The 19,027-nt window shown below is 38.5% G+C and overlaps 1 protein-coding gene across 3 annotated transcripts in view; it reads right to left on the reverse strand.

Moving 5' to 3' along the window:
- Window positions 1–1,614: 1,614 nt before the first annotated feature.
- LOC124777213 overlaps window positions 1,615–19,027 on the reverse strand; it is a 482,077-nt gene continuing 464,664 nt past the window's right edge. For all 3 annotated transcript variants that reach the window (XM_047252529.1, XM_047252528.1, XM_047252531.1), the window contains 2 exons: window positions 10,095–10,350; window positions 1,615–3,273 (listed from right to left, as the gene is read on the reverse strand). In XM_047252529.1, the coding sequence (XP_047108485.1) occupies window positions 3,157–3,273; window positions 10,095–10,350 (373 nt within the window). In that variant the 3' untranslated portion in view covers window positions 1,615–3,156. The remainder of the gene's footprint in view (window positions 3,274–10,094; window positions 10,351–19,027) is intronic.

The following is a 19,027-nucleotide window of genomic DNA, read 5'->3' on the forward strand; positions in this document are numbered from 1 at the left end:
AAGGTTGGCAGCATCAAAGTCCGGACGCCGTCCGCATAAGCAGCGCCAGCGAGACAGGAAATCGCCGCAAGTCTGCGCGCGCCACCGCTGGCTTCTGGCTGCTTAAGCGCTGGAGTCGCGAGCGCTAGGACAGTTCTGTATTCGCCGCTCAGTTGTATACTCGCCACCGAATTGTGTACTTGCTAGTCAGTTGTGTGTTCATCGCAGCAGAGTTGTTGTTTGTCGTCAGCCGACGCTGACCTAGCCGCTCCGACTCGAACTAGACAGATTTCTGTAGACACGGAGTTCACCACTGTGTTTCTGTATCTTCGTTAATAAAGATAAGTACCGACTTTTATTTAATCAGAGTGTTTGGGTTTTCATCTTTCTGTTCACTGTTCCAGCAGACCGGTCGGCCCGCTATTAAAAGTGTGGCGGTGACTTCGTAAGCCGTTTGTCGCTACGAACACCGCCACAAAAATCTGAGAGGTCATTAATAAATATCATGAACAATGATGATCCAATCACATTCCCTTCTCAGAGTGCACAGAATACTATTTTGTTTCCGATTTGGCCTTTCCATTATGAACAACACATTGGGTCCTGATTGCTAGGAAATGTTTTACCCAGTTACATTTCTATTTGGATATTCTGCAATGTAATATTTCTTTACTAGGATACAGTACTGAACTTCAGTGAAAACATTTTAGAAATTAAGAAATACAGCATTAATATTGACTTGCAGAATTGATTATTTTTACAGAGGGATTATCTGGCTCGCAAAAAGCTTCTCATATCTTCTATAAGTTTATAGAAGTTAGGGTTCCAGTGCCCTGAGACAGTGGTTGTGTGTGTGTGTGTGTGTGTGTGTGTGTGGGGGGGGGGCACTAGGCATGCATGCATGTACGCATTTTCTATTTCAGAAGAAGGACTTCGCCCAATAACTCAGTTTTCTTCATTGTGCACGATTGTGACCAAATGCCTCTTCATTGTGCATGATTGTGACAAAATGCCTCCTCTACATGGTGAGCAGCCATATATCCTTTCCATACTGTTATTAGGGAAACAGTTTTGTAGATCTCCTTGGTGAACTTTCTTATGCTTCTGTAGAAACTGGTGCCTTTTCCCAGTTGCATGGAATGCAACATTGCTCAATCCTGTTATAACTGGCTCCTCTTCTAACAACCATTCAGTGTAAGTGTGGAAGTGCCCAGGTCCAAGGAGAGGCTATCACAGGGAAAGAAAGCAAAAGGAGGTGGTCCAGGGCAAAGAAAACAAGGAAGGTTTTGAAGGGAGAGGTGACGGGGGAAGAGGAGCACCAGCAGATATCAGTAGCAGTGTTGTAGCAGAAAATTAAATGGAAAGCATGATCAATATAGCATCAATCACTTCATCACCTAAATCTTTCTTTGACTTCTGTTCATTTACATTCATTCTCATTTGATGAAAATCACAATTTCACTACTGTTGAACGCAAATGTCAGTGTCTCTCTGATGTCCACAGTTTTAATTTTTCTGCTGATAGCTCCTATTTAGGGAATGAAAATAGTTATTGTGCATCAAGTTCATTAGACAGGAATAAAAATAATAACAAATGTATTCAGTGACATTTGTGTCTTTACAGTTTTGGTAACAATTTATGACACACAAACTTGCAATTCATATAAATACAGTACTGATTATTAAGTCTTAATACAGCAATTTTAACAAAATGGATCCTGAGTATTACCAAATGCAGTATTATTAACTTCAGTATAAAAATGTTATCATACAGCAAAGTATGCTGTGTAAGCATGAATGTTTTAGGTAATTTACATTGTCAGTACATTTCTGGAACATTATTAATCTTATAAATGTCTCAGAGTTACATACCTCTGCCACTGTAACACAATTGTTGATGATTATCATGATGATAACAACAACAATAATAATAAATAAATAATAGTAATAATTACACATACAAAATTAGGAAATATGTATACTCCATGGCATACGGGAATATAACAACTAACAAATAATCAGATGTACATATGCTGCTTTGTGGTACTTTTCTCCATTATTCTACTTACAAACATTATTCCAGCCTTATGAAATATAAAAATAGCTTTCTTCAACTCCTTTGACAAACCTTGCCTGTTTACATTTCTTCAAATTTCTATTTCTAAAATAACTTTTTAAGCTAGTATCCACAGTATACACACACACCATTTTACAGGAGGAGGAAAAAAATACTGGCAACATTAAATCAAAATAATCAGTTTTTTTAAAGACATGGAATGACTAGCACAGCTCCTTACAACCGTGTTAAATTTCCATATAAAAATGACAGTCTGGCAGGTTAAAACTACACAACAATAACACATATAAATGGTACCTGACTTTTGTATTTATTTTAAACTTAAGTAAGTCATTTTTTCATAAATAACTGTACACTGACTAGCATAAGAAAGGCAAGCAACTTTATAAAACAAAGTAAATGCCATTGTAGGAATTCTCTTATCAAGTATCATGAACAACTCAATGTTCAAATTTAAATGAAATGTGGAATATCTGCATTGTACAGAACCTGTCATTAACGACAATGATGGTCTGAAAGGAAGCAAGGAAGTGTTATGTGTCATCTTGAGCTTTTAATAGCTAATTAAATATTAAAAATGTGCACCAGTTTAGAAAATGGCAAGACATTTGACTATTCCTGGTGCTGAACATATGTTTCCATTTTTATATATCACATTGGTTAACGGATCTCATTGGTGTAAGACAAATATTTGTTATTAGAACTACATAATATCAAAACAGTATCACTGTGCAACATTTATTTTGATTTTGGTCTCTTACTGACTTCATGTAGTTAACACAGAACATAAAAACACTTACCCTCTACTCACAGATTATAGACGTAGATGCACATATGTGCACAATGCAATAAAGGATATATGAGAAAAGCAAAGATCTGAACTCACGGCGCTCAGATTGAGGCTGAATATCTGCTTGGGACTGACAATTTCTTCAGTAGTTTGTCAATCATCAGTTATGCTCGTATCACTTCCACTACAAATTCACACACAAAAACAGTAAAAAAGGAAAAATACATCATAGATGGAGTCATTAAAAGAAGGCAAACTGTTTTAGTACCCCCTCCAAATAATAGCACGTGTGGACAATATTTAAACATTTTCAATGCTCATTTGGTTGTCGAAGTTTGCAGTAACAGTACTTGCTTAAATGATGATCAGCACTACTTAGGCAGGAAGCGGCACTCCCATAACGATTTATGCGGCTGACATCTTCAATCTGCAGGAACAATGGGAAAAATTGAGTATCAAGAATTTTTCATGAAATAATTTACAAAATGATTCATCTTTTTTAGTTGAATAGAGGTCATATTGGATGTTACTACATAAAACATTGCTATAAAAATGTACAGCTGAATGAGAATTTATAACCTGTATATCCTGGTAACTCATGAGTATCTGAAGTAAACAAATTTCACATATCAAAAAATAGAGCAATATCAAATTGTGCAACACATGAAACTATGCTGTAACAGCACGGGCGAATGTTAAATGAACTTAAAGTTCTTTAACAGATATGAGGAGCAAAAATATTTGGATACATATTTAGTTTATATAATTCTCTGTTTAGGCCTACATTTATTCTGTTACAGGAGTGTTACTGACAAGAGGACCTTACAGACCAGCCCTCTTTGATTTTCTTCATATTTATAAGATTTGGAGGTCCAGTATCCTGAAGCAGTATAATGAAATTAGAAAAGTCTTTGAAGACTGCAAGTTTTCTGAGCTTTGCTATATACAAAATTACTTTGATCTTACTAATGTAGTTTCTGGTTGCTGCGGGCGTAGTGTAGAAGTCTAATGATTGCAAAGTCACTGGTCTGAACCTCATTAGTTGACTTGTTCTTTTTACTTTCCTTATTTATTGATAAATGGAAACTTTAATTAATAAATACTGAATCATAATTTCTTAACAAACATACAATCATTGTATTTTTAGTTATTGGTTGTATTAAAATTTGATGCATATATGTAAAATTCCCTTGCTGTTAAGATGAAAAAATTGTATGTATAAATCATACTGTTCAGTCTCTAGAAATCAAGTGTTTATTTTCTATTGACGTTTGGTATTTTTGTGCCAGTTTTTAATACATTAAGAATATTTGCATCATCTTATGTTTATTAATTAAAAAATTTTGATTCAATGTTTGATAACGAACATTCCACTTGTTAGTAAAACTATAATTTTTAAAAAGTAGATAAGACAAGCAATCAGTCAGATGTGTACCAACAACTTTTATTATGAAAAGTATAGATTGCTACTCACCTCATACAGAAGAAGGCTTTGTATCACAATGAAAAGATTGCTAACCATTTAAGCTAACAGACAAAAAAGTCCTTATTCACAAACATTCGTGATTATCATACTTTCATACTCCTCACTCAGCTACCTTTATACTTAAAGCTTGGAACACCTCTTAATCTTCAAAAGTGATTTTTTGAGGTCTTTCTGGGGCAGGGGATTGCATTCTACTGTTGTAAGGAAATTGATGTCCAGGCACTGACTTTCAAATCCTATACATATGACAAAAATCAAAGAGGTCCCATCTGAAAGTTCCCCTTGAGAGATAAGAAGTTTAGTGAGTTATCATATTTCTATACAATCCTACTTGCACAGAGGTCTAATCTAATCAAAACAATCAAAACATTTGTATAGTCCAAAGTGACACTGTGGCCAATGCTCCAAAAGCACTACAACAAAAACCATTTCCTTATGTAAAAAGAGTTACCCTGGATCAAATTCTATAACTAGAAAGAAACGGTATCACTGAGAAAAACATTTTTGATGTTATAAATTGTTTGTTGTAGTGTAGACTAGCATGACAACCAATAAACTATAAACAAGGAGCTAACAACAGCAGGTAATTTGCATCTGAGTACAGAACATTTTTTGAGATGATCTTGGAAAGTGTGAGTATGACCTAACGCACAACAGTTGACTTTGATAAAGGGCATGCTGTAATGGCGTCTTAGCTTTAACAAGCTTCACAATCATTAGTATCTATTAAATGACCATTTATTTTGTATGAAGCATTTCACTGTAAAGCGTAGGATGTTTACGCTTCTTCCAAGAGTGGGACATAACAAATTTGTAATGCTGATTAGGCAAACATTTCTGGTACAAATCATTCGCTGCACATTGTTAAAAAAGGTACTAGTTAGCAGATGACATACTTTTGCTTGCTCACTGACCCAATAACATTCTCATTTATGACTTCAGTGGGTACACCATCATTCTTGTTCCAATGAATAACAGAAATAAGTAGTCTCTTCTGAACAATTCAGCTTCCTATTACAGGTGATCAATGTCCCTGTCTGGTTATGCCACCTTCCAAGGGAACACTTGTATCACTGGACATTGTGGCTTTGGTGAGATTATATTTTAGGAAACCTGAAGTTGCTACAGACAGCACCATGAAAACTATGGACAACATTCATTTTATTGCTACTCCTTTCATAAATGATATCTTCTCCCAGGATATGGCATTTTCTGTCATGACTGTTTTCAATGCCAAATGACCAAACATATGCTAAGGAAGTTTGAGACCCATGCTGATTTGCCATAATGAAAAATGCCTGGGATGTCATAGAAGATTAGTTCAGAACACACTAATAAGCTTTTAATCTACCGAAATAATGTGACTTATGTATGGCCATACAGTGTCATCTACGTCCCACACTACCATGCACTCCATCATCTGGAAACTTTTTGCATGCCAATGTGGGAATAAGGGTGCTATAAGGTATGAGATCAGTGAACATATGTCAGCTTGTTGTTTCATCTGAATTCCACTTGTTACAAAACTTGTACCAATATTCTCCTCACAACACTATTTTATAGACAATCAAACCTCTTTATCCTAAGTATCGCATTGTTCCTCCTCCCAAATCCTACAGCCATCTTCTAGTTGTTTCTTCTCATGCCTGAAATCATGCAGAGTGATAAGACACACGTCAGCTTATGCTTCAGCTCTGACTTCCCCACTACCAGCATGTAATAAGTCATTTCAAATGTTAAATGAGACTTTTTGCTCCTGTCAGATACTTATCAGACACTTAAAAACGCTAGCAACAGTCATTTCAAAATTATTTGAGAACCTGATTTTTATACTACTACATGGAGAGGCACTTTATACCCTGTTTCTCTCTCAGTCTTATAATGTCAGTTACACATAACACTGCATTCTTCACGCATTCACTAAGCTGAAGCGTCTTTATGCTATTGAATATATTTTGTTATTCTTAACAACATCATGTAATACTGTCTTCTGCAAACCAACATACATGATCTACATCTACATCTACATCTACATCTACATCCATACTCCGCAAGCCACCTGACGGTGTGTGGCGGAGGGTACTTTGAGTACCTCTATCGGTTCTCCCTTCAGTTCCAGTCTCGTATTGTTCGTGGAAAGAAAGAGTGTCGGTATGCCTCTGTGTGGGCTCTAATCTCTCTGATTTTATCCACATGGTCTCTTCGTGAGATGTACGTAGGAGGGAGCAATATACTGCTTGACTCCTCGGTGAAGGTATGTTCTCAAAACTTCAACAAAAGCCCGTGCTGAGCTACTGAGCGCCTCTCTTGCTGTCTTTTCCACTGGAGTTTATCTATCATCTCTGTAACGCTTTTGCGATTACTAAATCATCCTGTAATGAAGTGCGCTGCTCTCTGTTGGATCTTCTCTATCTCTTCTATCAACCCTATCTGGTATGGATCCCACACTGCTGAGCAGTATTCAAGCAGTGGGCGAACAAGTGTACTGTAACCTACTTCCTTTGTTTTCAGACTGCATTTCCTTAGGATTCTTCCAATGAATCTCAGTCTGGCATCTGCTTTACCGACGATTAATTTCATATGGTCATTCCATTTTAGATCACTCCTAATGCCTACTCCCAGATAATTTGTGGAATTAACTGCTTCCCGTTGCTGACCTGCTACATTGTAGCTTAATGATAAAGGATCTTTCTTTCTATGTATTCGCAGCACATTACACTTGTCTACATTCAGATTCAATTGCCATTCCCTGCACCATGCCTCAATTCGTTGCAGATCCTCCTGCATTTCAGTATAATTTTCCATTGTTACAACCTCTCAATATACTACAGCAATGTCCGCAAAAAGCCTCAGTGAACTTCCGATGTTATCCTTAAGGTCATTTATGTATATTGTGAATAGCAACGGTCCCATGACACTCACCTGCGGCACACCTGAAATCACTCTAACTTCGGAAGACTTCTTTCCATTGAGAATGACATGCTGCATTCTGTTATGTATGTGGTGGATTGTAATAATTTGATCCATATCTGTTTCTCATAAACCATGTCAAGGGGAGGAGAGATTCTAGAACTTGAATAAAAGCAGATGTGAATGTAAGTGATATTATTTGAAATATGGAATGAGAAACCAATAAAAAGTGTTAAACCTGAAAATAAGGAAAGCAGATAAGACAACGGGGGGCAATGTGGTAATAGTAGCATTGTTAGGAAATGAAAAACACCGAAAAAGGCCAATAATCGAATGGATCATTACTGGAATTTTCAGCACATTCACGAAAATGATTTAAATGTTAAGGCAAATTTCTGTCTGAAAATTCATTTTTGATGTTTGTGTAGCAGAACTGGAGAAGATAAAAAAAGTAAAAGGTGTAGAGGGATACAGAGACAGAGGAATTTTTCACTAGCTCAGAAGGAGAACGTAAGGTTCAGTGTGTGAACAGTCTGTTGTGATACATTATGAAGGTAAAAACCATTTCAATATTTTCTGGACAAGACTTAGAGAAAGCACTGAGAACCCATGTTGAGAAGGTCTTACCAAACTTTAAACCCAATTTCTCCATTATTCAAGCCCTTGTCATTACACCGTGTAGATTTCATATTGCAATGCTTAACCACACAATTATTGGAATCCACACTCCATAATACAATGGTTACATTTTTTGACAACTAATCACTATAAATGGCTGAATCAGATCTTTCTACAGACAATATTGCTAAAAAATACAAGTCACAGAGTTAAACAATTGAGATATAATGAAACTGTTATGTGGCTTCAGCTGCAAACTAACTGGTTATAGCTCCAGAAAAGAGCCATAAGAATCATAACCAAAAATGGAAGTCAAACTCCTTGTAAAGATCTGTTCAAAACACTGGGGATTTTAACTGCTCTGTGTGAATACATTTACCAGTCAGTTGTACACATCAAAAATGACATTGGTAATTACTGCACAAATAGTTGTCTGTGACCGTGGAACAAGAGCTAGACTCAACTTACATTTGCCAAGAAAAAAATAAACATAAAACTCAAAATAGCATTTGCTACCAAGGAATAAAACTGTACAATAAATTATCAAAAGAGATAAAAGAAATTGCAAAAATGCACTTATTTAAAAAGGCAGCTACAAAGTGCCTGTTATACAATACGTTTTATACATTGAAGGATTACTTAGATAAAACAGTGTAGGGGTTTGGTAAAAAAAAAGTTATACAAATATATAATAATAATGATTATAAATCATCCAACATTCCACATAACACCTTTTTTCCTTCTTTTTCCTTTTCTAGAAAAACTTACTCCCAAGCTATGCATTGCACAATACTAACACCTCTTCCTCTTTCTGAGGTCAACATCTCACTCATTATAGAAGGATGCTGACTCAGTTTTTCAGGATAGCAAATGGGAAGTTGTGGTACAGAAAATGGCCCAGAGATCACCAGTGTGTGTGTGTGTGTGTGTGTGTGTGTGCGCGCGCACGCTTAATGAGTGAAGTGTTATGAAACAATGTGTATAGTGTGTGCAGTGACTGATAGTGAGATACGAGTGAACAGTGTAGCATTACATTATTTAATATGTTATTTGTAAAAAAAAATTATTGTACACCAGGAGTAAATCTAATGATTGTTTCTAACTAGAAGTCTGTAAATGTATGTGTATATGAATTAGCTTATTTTAAATTGGTCTAAACTTGTAAATACTTTGACATGTCCTATATCCTTGTAAAAGAGATCTACAAATGAATAAAGCTGCTGCTGCTACTACTACTATTACTAATTTTACAGGTCTGTGATGCAACTGTGATGTACTTTGGTAATGAGCATAGTTTCTTGACATGTAGCCTCTAAATGCCAGTGGGAAAAGCCCCAACTTTTTTATGTTTTAAATGCTCAGTTTTGTAATAAATCAATATACCTTAGCAGAACTGAGTGCAAGGTGGTACAATGATTAAGGCGCTGGACTCATATACAGGAGGAAAGTGGTTCAAATCCTTATCCAGCCATTCAGGTTTCTTTCTTTTCCTCGGGAAATATGAACATACCTTAAACATGATCTGGTGGGGCCATCATTGAAAGTTAACTTAAAACCAAATGTTTTCTGTATTTCTTCACTGATTTTTTTTATGTCTTGTGCACTGCAGATTACATTATCCTTACTGCAGTGTTATTGTTACAGTGTCTATCAGTTCTCCATAGCAACACTTAGTACAAAGGTTATTCAGTTTTGCCACAGCTGGAAATTCTATGAGCTATTTACCTTAACCAGCAAATTCATTTGGGTGGATGTAGAAGTCTCTATCTAAGAGAAGGGCCTCATTATAGAGGCATTTTATAAGTTTCAGAGTTCCCACTCTCCTTTCTTTATAAGAAATTTGATCAGGAAGGCCAATAGTGCCATTCCATTATGTTTCAGGCACAGAGTGGAGCAGCATTCACTCAGCGAGACAACCTACTGTACAGTAATAGTGCCTTGAAGTTAAGTTTTAGTTTTTAGGTATTGGAAAGTTGGTGCAGGACTTCTACACTACTTTTCCAGTTAGAGATAACCAGATCCCTCCTCTTACATTCTAAAATGATAAGTTCCACTTCATGACTGTTTGGACATTAGAGGATAAGTATCTGACAAAACAATATTTTTCCTTGTAGTCGGTATTATGCAACACACTAAAAAGCTAAAGAAGACCGTAATAAATTTGAAAAGTTTCATTGCACTTCTTAAATTTATCAGAGGAAAAAACAATTCATGCTACTATTTAAAACACTTACCCGAATGGTAAAGCTGTCTTCTTGTATATTGTATCGCATGGAGACTTCGAAAAGTCCATTTCCTGGCTCTGTTGAAACCTTTAACTGATATATTTCATGTGAATGTCGTGTTTTTGCTGAAAGATCTGGAACAAACCCATCTAAATCTGCATTTTTTCGGAAGTGCAGCAAATTATGATTTGGTACAAGGCGAGCAGCCCACTGCACATGTTCAAGATGTAATGGTGAACACAAATGACGCCGTTCACTGGTAAACCTGCAAAATAAAAGTAAAATTGGTTACCTTTCTAATTAATTGTCAAAAGTTTACCTAATAATGACTGTTCCCTGGATAGTATGAGAAGTTATTTCCTTGAAAAATTCATTATTTTCCATATTAACCACACTGACTAACCCTAATACAAATTAACACATTAGAAATATTCCTGCATTGTTAACTACATCCACATACATACTGCACTAGCCACCATATGGAACATGGAGCATGCAGAAGGCGTTACATACCACTAACAGTCCTTTCTTTTCCTCTTGCACTTGGAAATACAGTAAGGGAAGAATGTCTTCTATAACCCTCTGTACGAGCCCTAATTCTTCTCATCTTATACTCGTGGTCCGTACGTGAAATGTTAATCGTCGGCAGTAGGGAATAACAATATTAATGTGCTAATAGTAAACTGCAGGAGCGTCTATAGAAATGTCCCAGACCTGCTCTCATTAATAAACGGTCACAACGCCCATATAGTACTAGGGACAGAAAGTTGGCTGAAACCAGACGTAAACAGTAATGAAATCCTAAACTCATATTGGAATGTATACCGCAGAGACAGGCTGGACAGTGAAGGGGGAGGCGTGTTTATAGCGATAAGAAGTGCAATAGTATCGAAGGAAACTGACGGAGATCTGAAATTTGAAATAATTTGGGTGAAGGTCACTGTTAAAGCAGGCTCAGACATGGTAATTGGATGTCTCTATAGGCCCCCTGGCTCAGCAGCTGTTGTGGCTGAACACCTGAAGGATAATTTGGAAAATATTTCGAGTAGATTTCCCCACCATGTTATAGTTCTGGGTGGAGATTTTAATTTGCCGGATATAGACTGGGAGACTCAAACGTACATAACGGGTGGCAGGGACAAAGAATCCAGTGAAATGGTTTTAAGTGCTTTATCTGAAAACTACCTTGAGCAGTTAAACAGAGAACCGACTCGTGGTGATAACATATTAGACCTTCTGGTGACAAACAGCCCCAAACTATTTGAAACAGTTAACGCAGAACAGGGAATCGGCGATCAGAAAGCGGTTACTGCATCGATGAGTTCAGCCATAAATAGAAATATTAAAAAAGGTAGAAAGATTTTTCTGTTTAGCAAAAGTGACAAAAAGCAGATTTCAGAGTACCTGACGGCTCAAAAGAAAAGTTTTGTCCCAAGTACAGATAGTGTTGAGGATCAGTGGACAAAATTCAAAACCATCGTATAATATGCATTAGATGAGTATATGCCAAGCACGATCGTAAGAGATGGAAAAGAGCCACCATGGTACAACAACCGAGTTAGGAAACTGCTGCGGAAGCAAAGGGAACTTCACAGCAAACCGTAGGTCTCTAGAAGAGCGTAGCATTCCAAAGGATTGGAAAATGGCACAGGTCATCCCCGTTTTCAAGAAGGGGCGTTGAACAGATGTGCAGAACTATAGACCTATATCTCTAACGTCAATCAGTTGTAGAATTTTGGAACACGTATAATGTTCGAGTATAATGACTTTTCTGGAGACTAGAAATCTACTCTGTAGGAATCAGCATGGGTTTAGAAAAAGACGGTCGTGTGAAACCCAGCTCGCACTATTCGTCCATGAGACTCAGAGAGCCATAGACACGGGTTCACAGGTAGATGCCGTGTTTCTTGACTTTCGCAAGGTGTTCGATACAGTTCCCCACAGTCGTTTAATGAACAAAGTAAGAGCATATGGACTATCAGACCAATTGTGTGATTGGATTGAAGAGTTCCTAGATAACAGAACGCAGCATGTCATTCTCAATGGAGAGAAGTCTTCCGAAGTAAGAGTGATTTTAGGTGTGCCACAGGGGAGTGTCATAGGACCGTTGCTATTCACAGTATACATAAATGACCTTGTGGATGACATCGGAAGTTCACTGAGGCTTTTTGCAGATGATGCTGTGGTGTATCGAGAGGTTGTAACAATGGAAAATTGTACTGAAATGCAGGAGGATCTGCAGCGAATTGGCGCATGGTGCAGGGAATGGCAATTCAATTTCAATGTAGAAAAGTGTAATGTGCTGCGAATACATAGAAAGATAGATCCCTTATCATTTAGCTACAAAATAGCAGGTCAGCAACTGGAATCAGTTAATTCCATAAATTATCTGGGAGTACGCATTAGGAGTGATTTAAAATGGAATGATCATATAATGTTGATCGTCGGTAAAACAGATGCCAGACTGAGATTCATTGGAAGAATCCTAAGGAAATGCAATCCAAAAACAAAGGAAGTAGGTTACAGTACGCTTGTTTGCCCACTGCTTGAATACTGCTCAGCAGTGTGGGATCCGTACCAGATAGGGTTGACAGAAGAGATAGAGAGGATCCAACGGAGAGCAGCGCGCTTTGTTACAGGATCATTCAGTAATAGCGAAAGCGTTACAGAGATGATAGATAAACTCCAGTGGAAGACTCTGCAGGAGAGACGCTCAGTAGCTCGGTACGGGCTTTTGTTAAAGTTTCGAGAACATACCTTCACCGAAGGGTCAAGCAGTATATTGCTCCCTCCTACGTATATATCGCGAAGAGACCATGAGGATAAAATCAGAGAGATTAGAGCCCACACAGAAGCATACCGACAATCCTTCTTTCCACGAACAATACGAGACTGTTATAGAAGGGAGAACTGATATAGGTACTCAGGGTACCCTCCGCCACACACTGTCAGGTGGCTTGCGGAGTATGGATGTAGATGTAGATGTAGTGTTTTGCAGTGTGTCTCAACATTTCCTTAACAGTGCCTTGTAGAACACTGTTGTCTTCCATACTGGGATTCCTGTTTGACCTCTAGGGATTTCCATTTAAGTTTATGAAGCATTTGTGTTACACTTGTGCTATGATCAAACCCAAAGGTAACAAATCTATCAGCTCACCTCTGTATTGCTTTTATGTCATCCTTTAATCCACTCTAGTGGGGATTCCAAATGCTCAAGCAGTACTCATGAATGGGTCACACTAGTCTTCTACAGCAAAACCCCTATTTTATGTTTTCGTGCATGCCAGACTTTAAAAACGCAAAACCGAAGAAAATGCAGAATCAAGGAAAATGTAAACCCCCTCCCCCAAACACGAGCAAAAACACACATCATTGGCATATACGAGGGTGGTTTGAAAAGTTCTCAGAATGGAATAGAAAAAAAGTACTTATATCAATGAAACATTTTTTTATTTTTTGATGTAGTCTCCTTGTAGATTAATGCACTTGATCTGACGATGTTCCAGTGCCTTGATCCCATCTCAAAAATGAGTTTCCTCCAGGCCTGTAAAATAGTTGTCAACGCCGGCTATCAATTCTTCATTTGAAGTGAATCTTCATCCACCAAGAAAAATGTTCAGTTTTGGGAATAGATGGAAGTCTGATGGAGCCATAGCAGGTGAATGAGGTGAGTGTGGCAACAATTCATACCTTAGTTCACATAATTTTGCCATGGCAACAGCACATGTGTGCAGGCATGCATTGTCTTGATGGAAGATGACTTTGTTCCTTGCTAAACCAAGCCTTTTTTCTGTGTCTTTTGTTGCAATTTGCCCAGAAGATTAGCATACTATTCTCCAGTAATTGTTTGCCCAGTAGGGAGATAATCTACAAACAGAATCCCCTTCGCATCCCAGAACACTGATGCCATGACCTTTCCCACTGAAGGAATTGTCTTTGCTTTCTTTGGTGACGAAGAATCAGCACGTTTCCACTGCTTTGACTGTTGTTTTGTCTCATGGTTGTGCACCCAAGTTTCATCTGTGGTCACAAACCGGTGCAAAAAATTTTGTTCATTTCTTCTAAAATGGACCAAACATTGTTCTGATATGTCCATTCTCATGCGTTTTTGATCCAGTGTCAAGAGTCATGGCACCCATCTTGCAGATAATTTTTTTCATTTCTAATTCTTCAGTTAAAATGTGATATACCCTTTCACATGACATCTGGCATGTGTGAGCACTTTCAATCGGTGATCCTCCATGACCACACATCTTGGCCGACCACTGTGCAGATCATCATCTAAGCTCTCCCAACCAAATTTAAATTCATTTGTCCACTTGGCAACAGCTGAATATGAAGGAGCAGAGTCACCCAGTTTCTGGAAATCAGCATGAATGATCTTTGCTTTCATACATTTCTTTATGAAGTACTTAATCACTGTTCGAATTTTTTCCACCTTTGCACATTACTACGCGGGAACAACAACAGAGCCATGTCATCGCCACAGCTATCTTCCAAGAGCACTGACATGACACGTGTTTACAGACAACAATCCAATGAATATCACATGAACAACTCGTTGTGCTAGCACTGACCTCTCGTGGTGATACCAAGAACTTTTTTAAATCACCTTTGTATGATTAAAAATCGCAATCCTCTCCAATACTTTGTATAAAATCTAAGTGAAGGAAATTAAATGACAATACAAAGTTTATATAATAATTTGTGTTAGTGAGTTTCATCATTTCTTAAGAAGTCACAGATGTGTAAGATCAAGTAAAAATTCATCAAAAACTTTAAATTGGTGTGTGGATACAAGGCAATCAAGCTATTTTCTAATATGCTATGACCACAAATTATACATTCAAAACATGCATTTTTGAGAGATCTTCCTTTGTGCTCACCCAGAAAAAGCAAAAATTGATGAACATGAACTAAACCAAAAACATCACACCAGATAAGTGGTTAAACCATAAGCATAAATTCAGACATCTGCTTAATGACACACTTTGTCACCATTGCTGTTACTGTTTAATGCTTTTCTTACAAGCTGCATTTCATTTGCTCACCACTGCTGAAGTATTATTTTAGGCTTGGCAAGAGAAACGGAGATGTAAAAAAAATGAGTTTACTTCTCCAGTTGAAGTTACAAGCTAATTAGAAGGCAGCTAAGTTAACTTCTGGACACTGTGTAAAATGTAAAGTTGAAAGGAACCTCAGGTCCTACCGTTTCGCTTCATGCCCTCTGTCACTGCTGCCAATCTTTAACGATCTACAGTGTGTGGTGTGTGTGGTACAAAGTATATATGTGAGTAGTGAACGTAGTTGCTGGAACTGTACTTTGTCAGATTTGAACACAAGTGTTTAAAATGTGCTATCACAAAACCCTTGTTCTATTTCCTTGGGACATCTCTGTCAAAGCACACCATCTGCACTAGAAGTACATTTTCAGCATTTCACAAAATGCTTTCACTCCTACCTGCACTCCTATCATTGAATCGCCACTCTCCCTCTCCACACATCCAGTAGGTGAGCTCACTTTACATGTGTTAGTGTGGTGTGGTAGCTGTGCTGGCTATTGGGTGACTTAGTAAGCTGCCAGTCAGTGAGAGTTCATTAGCCAGAAATGGGCAACATTTTCTTGATTCTGACTGAGTACATTTCTCGAGACTCACTGTTTAAATTTAATGGGTTGACAATTGATTTTGTTGCTGAATACAGTAAATCAGAATTACATGCAAAAAGATGAATCTGAGTTATATGTGGCACAATAAAAGACGGCGGCTGGGCCCATTGTCATATATTGGCTTGGTCTGGAAAACTTTGCTTAGACTGTCTTGTTTTTTCCCTACCACTGCAACCTAGCATTAGTTTTACCATAACTGCACAGTGAAGCGAAATGTTGCAAGTTGTGTTGGCAACACCAATCATGGATTGTGTCAGCATTTCCTCTCTCGCGTCTCACTTCTCCACAATGGCCTTAAACAGACCTTTAATTCCGCCACCACCCATAGTGCGAACCATCTGGCTTTTGTGCCACTTATAACTCATTCAGTTACATCAAATGTCAATAGAAAGAAAATGTGACAAAGTCTAGTGAGACGTCGAGTAAGAACTTAGAATCAAGGTAAACCTTACTAGCAAGAAATGTAAAACTATGGAACTTTTAGCATTGATCTTAAAGGTTTTTCACAGGGGCTACCAATTTATGGCGTAGAATCGTGAAAAATGTAAAATCGGAGAACTTAAAATTGTAATCCCACTGTATATGCCATCTCCTTTATAGATGAGCTACACCTTCCTAAGACTCGGCCAAAGAACCGAAGTCGATCATTTGCCTTTCCCATTACAATCCTTACATTCTCATGCTGTATCATATTGCTTTGCAACATCATGTGTCAAGTAATACTTTACTAATGCTGTATTCAAACATTAGAGAATTGTCTCCCCTACTCATCTGCATTGCCTTACACCTTTTTACATTTAGAGCTAGCCAACTAGAAATTTTGTTTAAGTCATCTTGCATCCTGCTATAGTCACTCAATGAAGAAACCTTCCTGTACACCTCAATGTCATCAGAAAACAGCTTCAGATTGTTGCTCTCCCTGTTCATCACATCATTTATGTACAAAGTGAATAACAGCAGCCTCAACATACTTCTCTGGGGTGCTTCTGATGATAACCTTGTTTTTGATGAACACTGACAATTTATTGGGTTCTACTATGTAAGAGATCTTGAGCCACTCACATATCTGGTAGCCTAACTCATATGCTCAGACTTTAGTCAACAGTCTGCAGTACTGCCCCGTGTCAAACACTTTTGGAAAATCTAGGAATATAGAATCTGTCTGTTATTGTTCATCCATGATTCACAGGACAGCTTGTGAGAGAAGGGCAAGCTCAGTTTCACATGACCTCTAAATTTGTGGACAGAAGTTTCCTGTCTCAAGGAAATGTACAGGGCAGGAGGGAGGAGGGGGGAAGAGGGGGGGGGGGGGGGGGGGGGGGGGAGGAGGAGGAGAGATTCACTACGTGACGTCATTGCGGTCTTCAGTCCAAAGACGGGCTTGATGCTGCTCTCCATGCCACTCTATCCTATGCAAGCCTCTTCATCTTTGAATAACTACTGCAACTTACACCCTTTTTAATCTGCTTACTGCAATTTACACCCTTCTTAATCTGCTAACTGAATTCACCTCTCCATCTCCCTCTACAATTTTTACCTCCCCCCCCCCCCCCCCCCCCCCCAAGCACACACACACACACACACACACACACACACACACACACACACACACACACTTCCCTACAATATTAAACTGCTGATACCTTGATGTCTCAGAATGTGTCCTATCAGCCAATCCCTTCTAATCTAGTTGTGCCATTAAATTTTTTTTCCCCCCAATTATATTCAGTTACATGCTCTATCTATCTAATGTTAGGCATTCTTCTGTAATATCACATTTCGAAAGCTTCTATTCTCTTCATGTCTAAACTGTTTATTGACCTTGTTTCACTACCATACATGGCTACACTCCATACAAAAAATTCTGGAAAAGACTTCCTAACATTTAAATCTATATACAATGTTAACAAATTTCTCTTATTCATATACGCTTTTCTTCCAATTGCCAGTCTGCATTTCATATCCTCTCTACCTTAGCTATCACCATTTATTTTGCTGCCCAAATAACAAAACTCATCTACTACTTGTAAGTGTCTCATTTCCCAATCTAGTTCCCTCAACACCGCCTGATGTAATTCCATTATGGTCCATTATCATTGTTTTGAAATGCAACACTTTTTTTCTTGGCCCATTTCAGTTGAAAAGTTGCAGAATTTGTTGTGGGACATTGTCGAGTATCCCTGCTTTAGTCCTTATAGTTTCACAAGTTCCGATAGGTGGCGGCGCTATACACAGCGTTCCAAATGGCACCTGTAACATAGGTACATTTCAAGCAGAGAGCTATCATTGAGTTTCTTTGGTAGAAAATCCAAACATTGGCAGGTATTCATAGACACTTGTACAATGCTTACAGAGACCTGGCAGTGATCAAAAGCACAGTGCATCATTGGGTGAGACATCTGTCATCACTGCAACAAGCTTGACCAAACCTCTCCAATCTCATGCATGCCAGCTGACCTGTGCTCCCCCAGGAAAGTGAGAAACGACTTCAGCATGTTCGTCACTACAAATATGCAAATGAACTTCTCCTTCTCCATGACAACACAAGGCCTCACAGAAGTCTGCGCACTTGATAGGAACTACAGAAACCTCCATTGGACTGTTCCTCATACGTCTTACAACCTGGATAACACACCTTGTGATTTCCATCTGTTTGGCACAATGAAGAATGCACTCCACAGGAAGCAGTACATGGATGATTGGGAGGTTATCCATCCAACACGACATTGATTCCATTGTCAATCAGTAGAGGGCTATTGTAATAACTTCAGGTTGAACAAATATATTTCAAGGAAGACGCAATACATGAAAGTCACAGATCAAGTAAACAGAGTAAGATGTGTGTACACTTTAACAGTCAAATCATAACCGAGTCCAAGTCTAGCGGCCACTGACTGGCTGGCCGCTTAGGTGGCACTGCTGCTGCATGACTGGCAGACAGCGCCGCATGTAGAGGACACGCGTAACTGCGCAGCAGCACTTTGAAAGATCGGTGAGTCACAACACTTTTCCCCCCTTTGAATTTTTTGCACAGGTCTTGATGGAGGTGGCCTGTAGATTGCTAACGTCCATAGGTGTTGTTTGACTGGCCATAAAGACGAGGAGGAGGCTTCCCATACGGACGGAAGTGTCCCCCATGATAATGGATCGAGATGACAGGAGTCGTGGGGGTCGAATCTGCTGGGGTCCCATGCACCAATCTGCCCGCTGTGGCAAGTCCGGTTGTTATAACAGGAGACATGGGCGATATGTCCGCGTCCGTAGGAGAAGGAGG

The sequence above is a fragment of the Schistocerca piceifrons genome, chromosome 2 (assembly GCF_021461385.2).
Source record: "Schistocerca piceifrons isolate TAMUIC-IGC-003096 chromosome 2, iqSchPice1.1, whole genome shotgun sequence".
In the NCBI taxonomy this organism is placed as follows: domain Eukaryota; kingdom Metazoa; phylum Arthropoda; class Insecta; order Orthoptera; family Acrididae; genus Schistocerca; species Schistocerca piceifrons.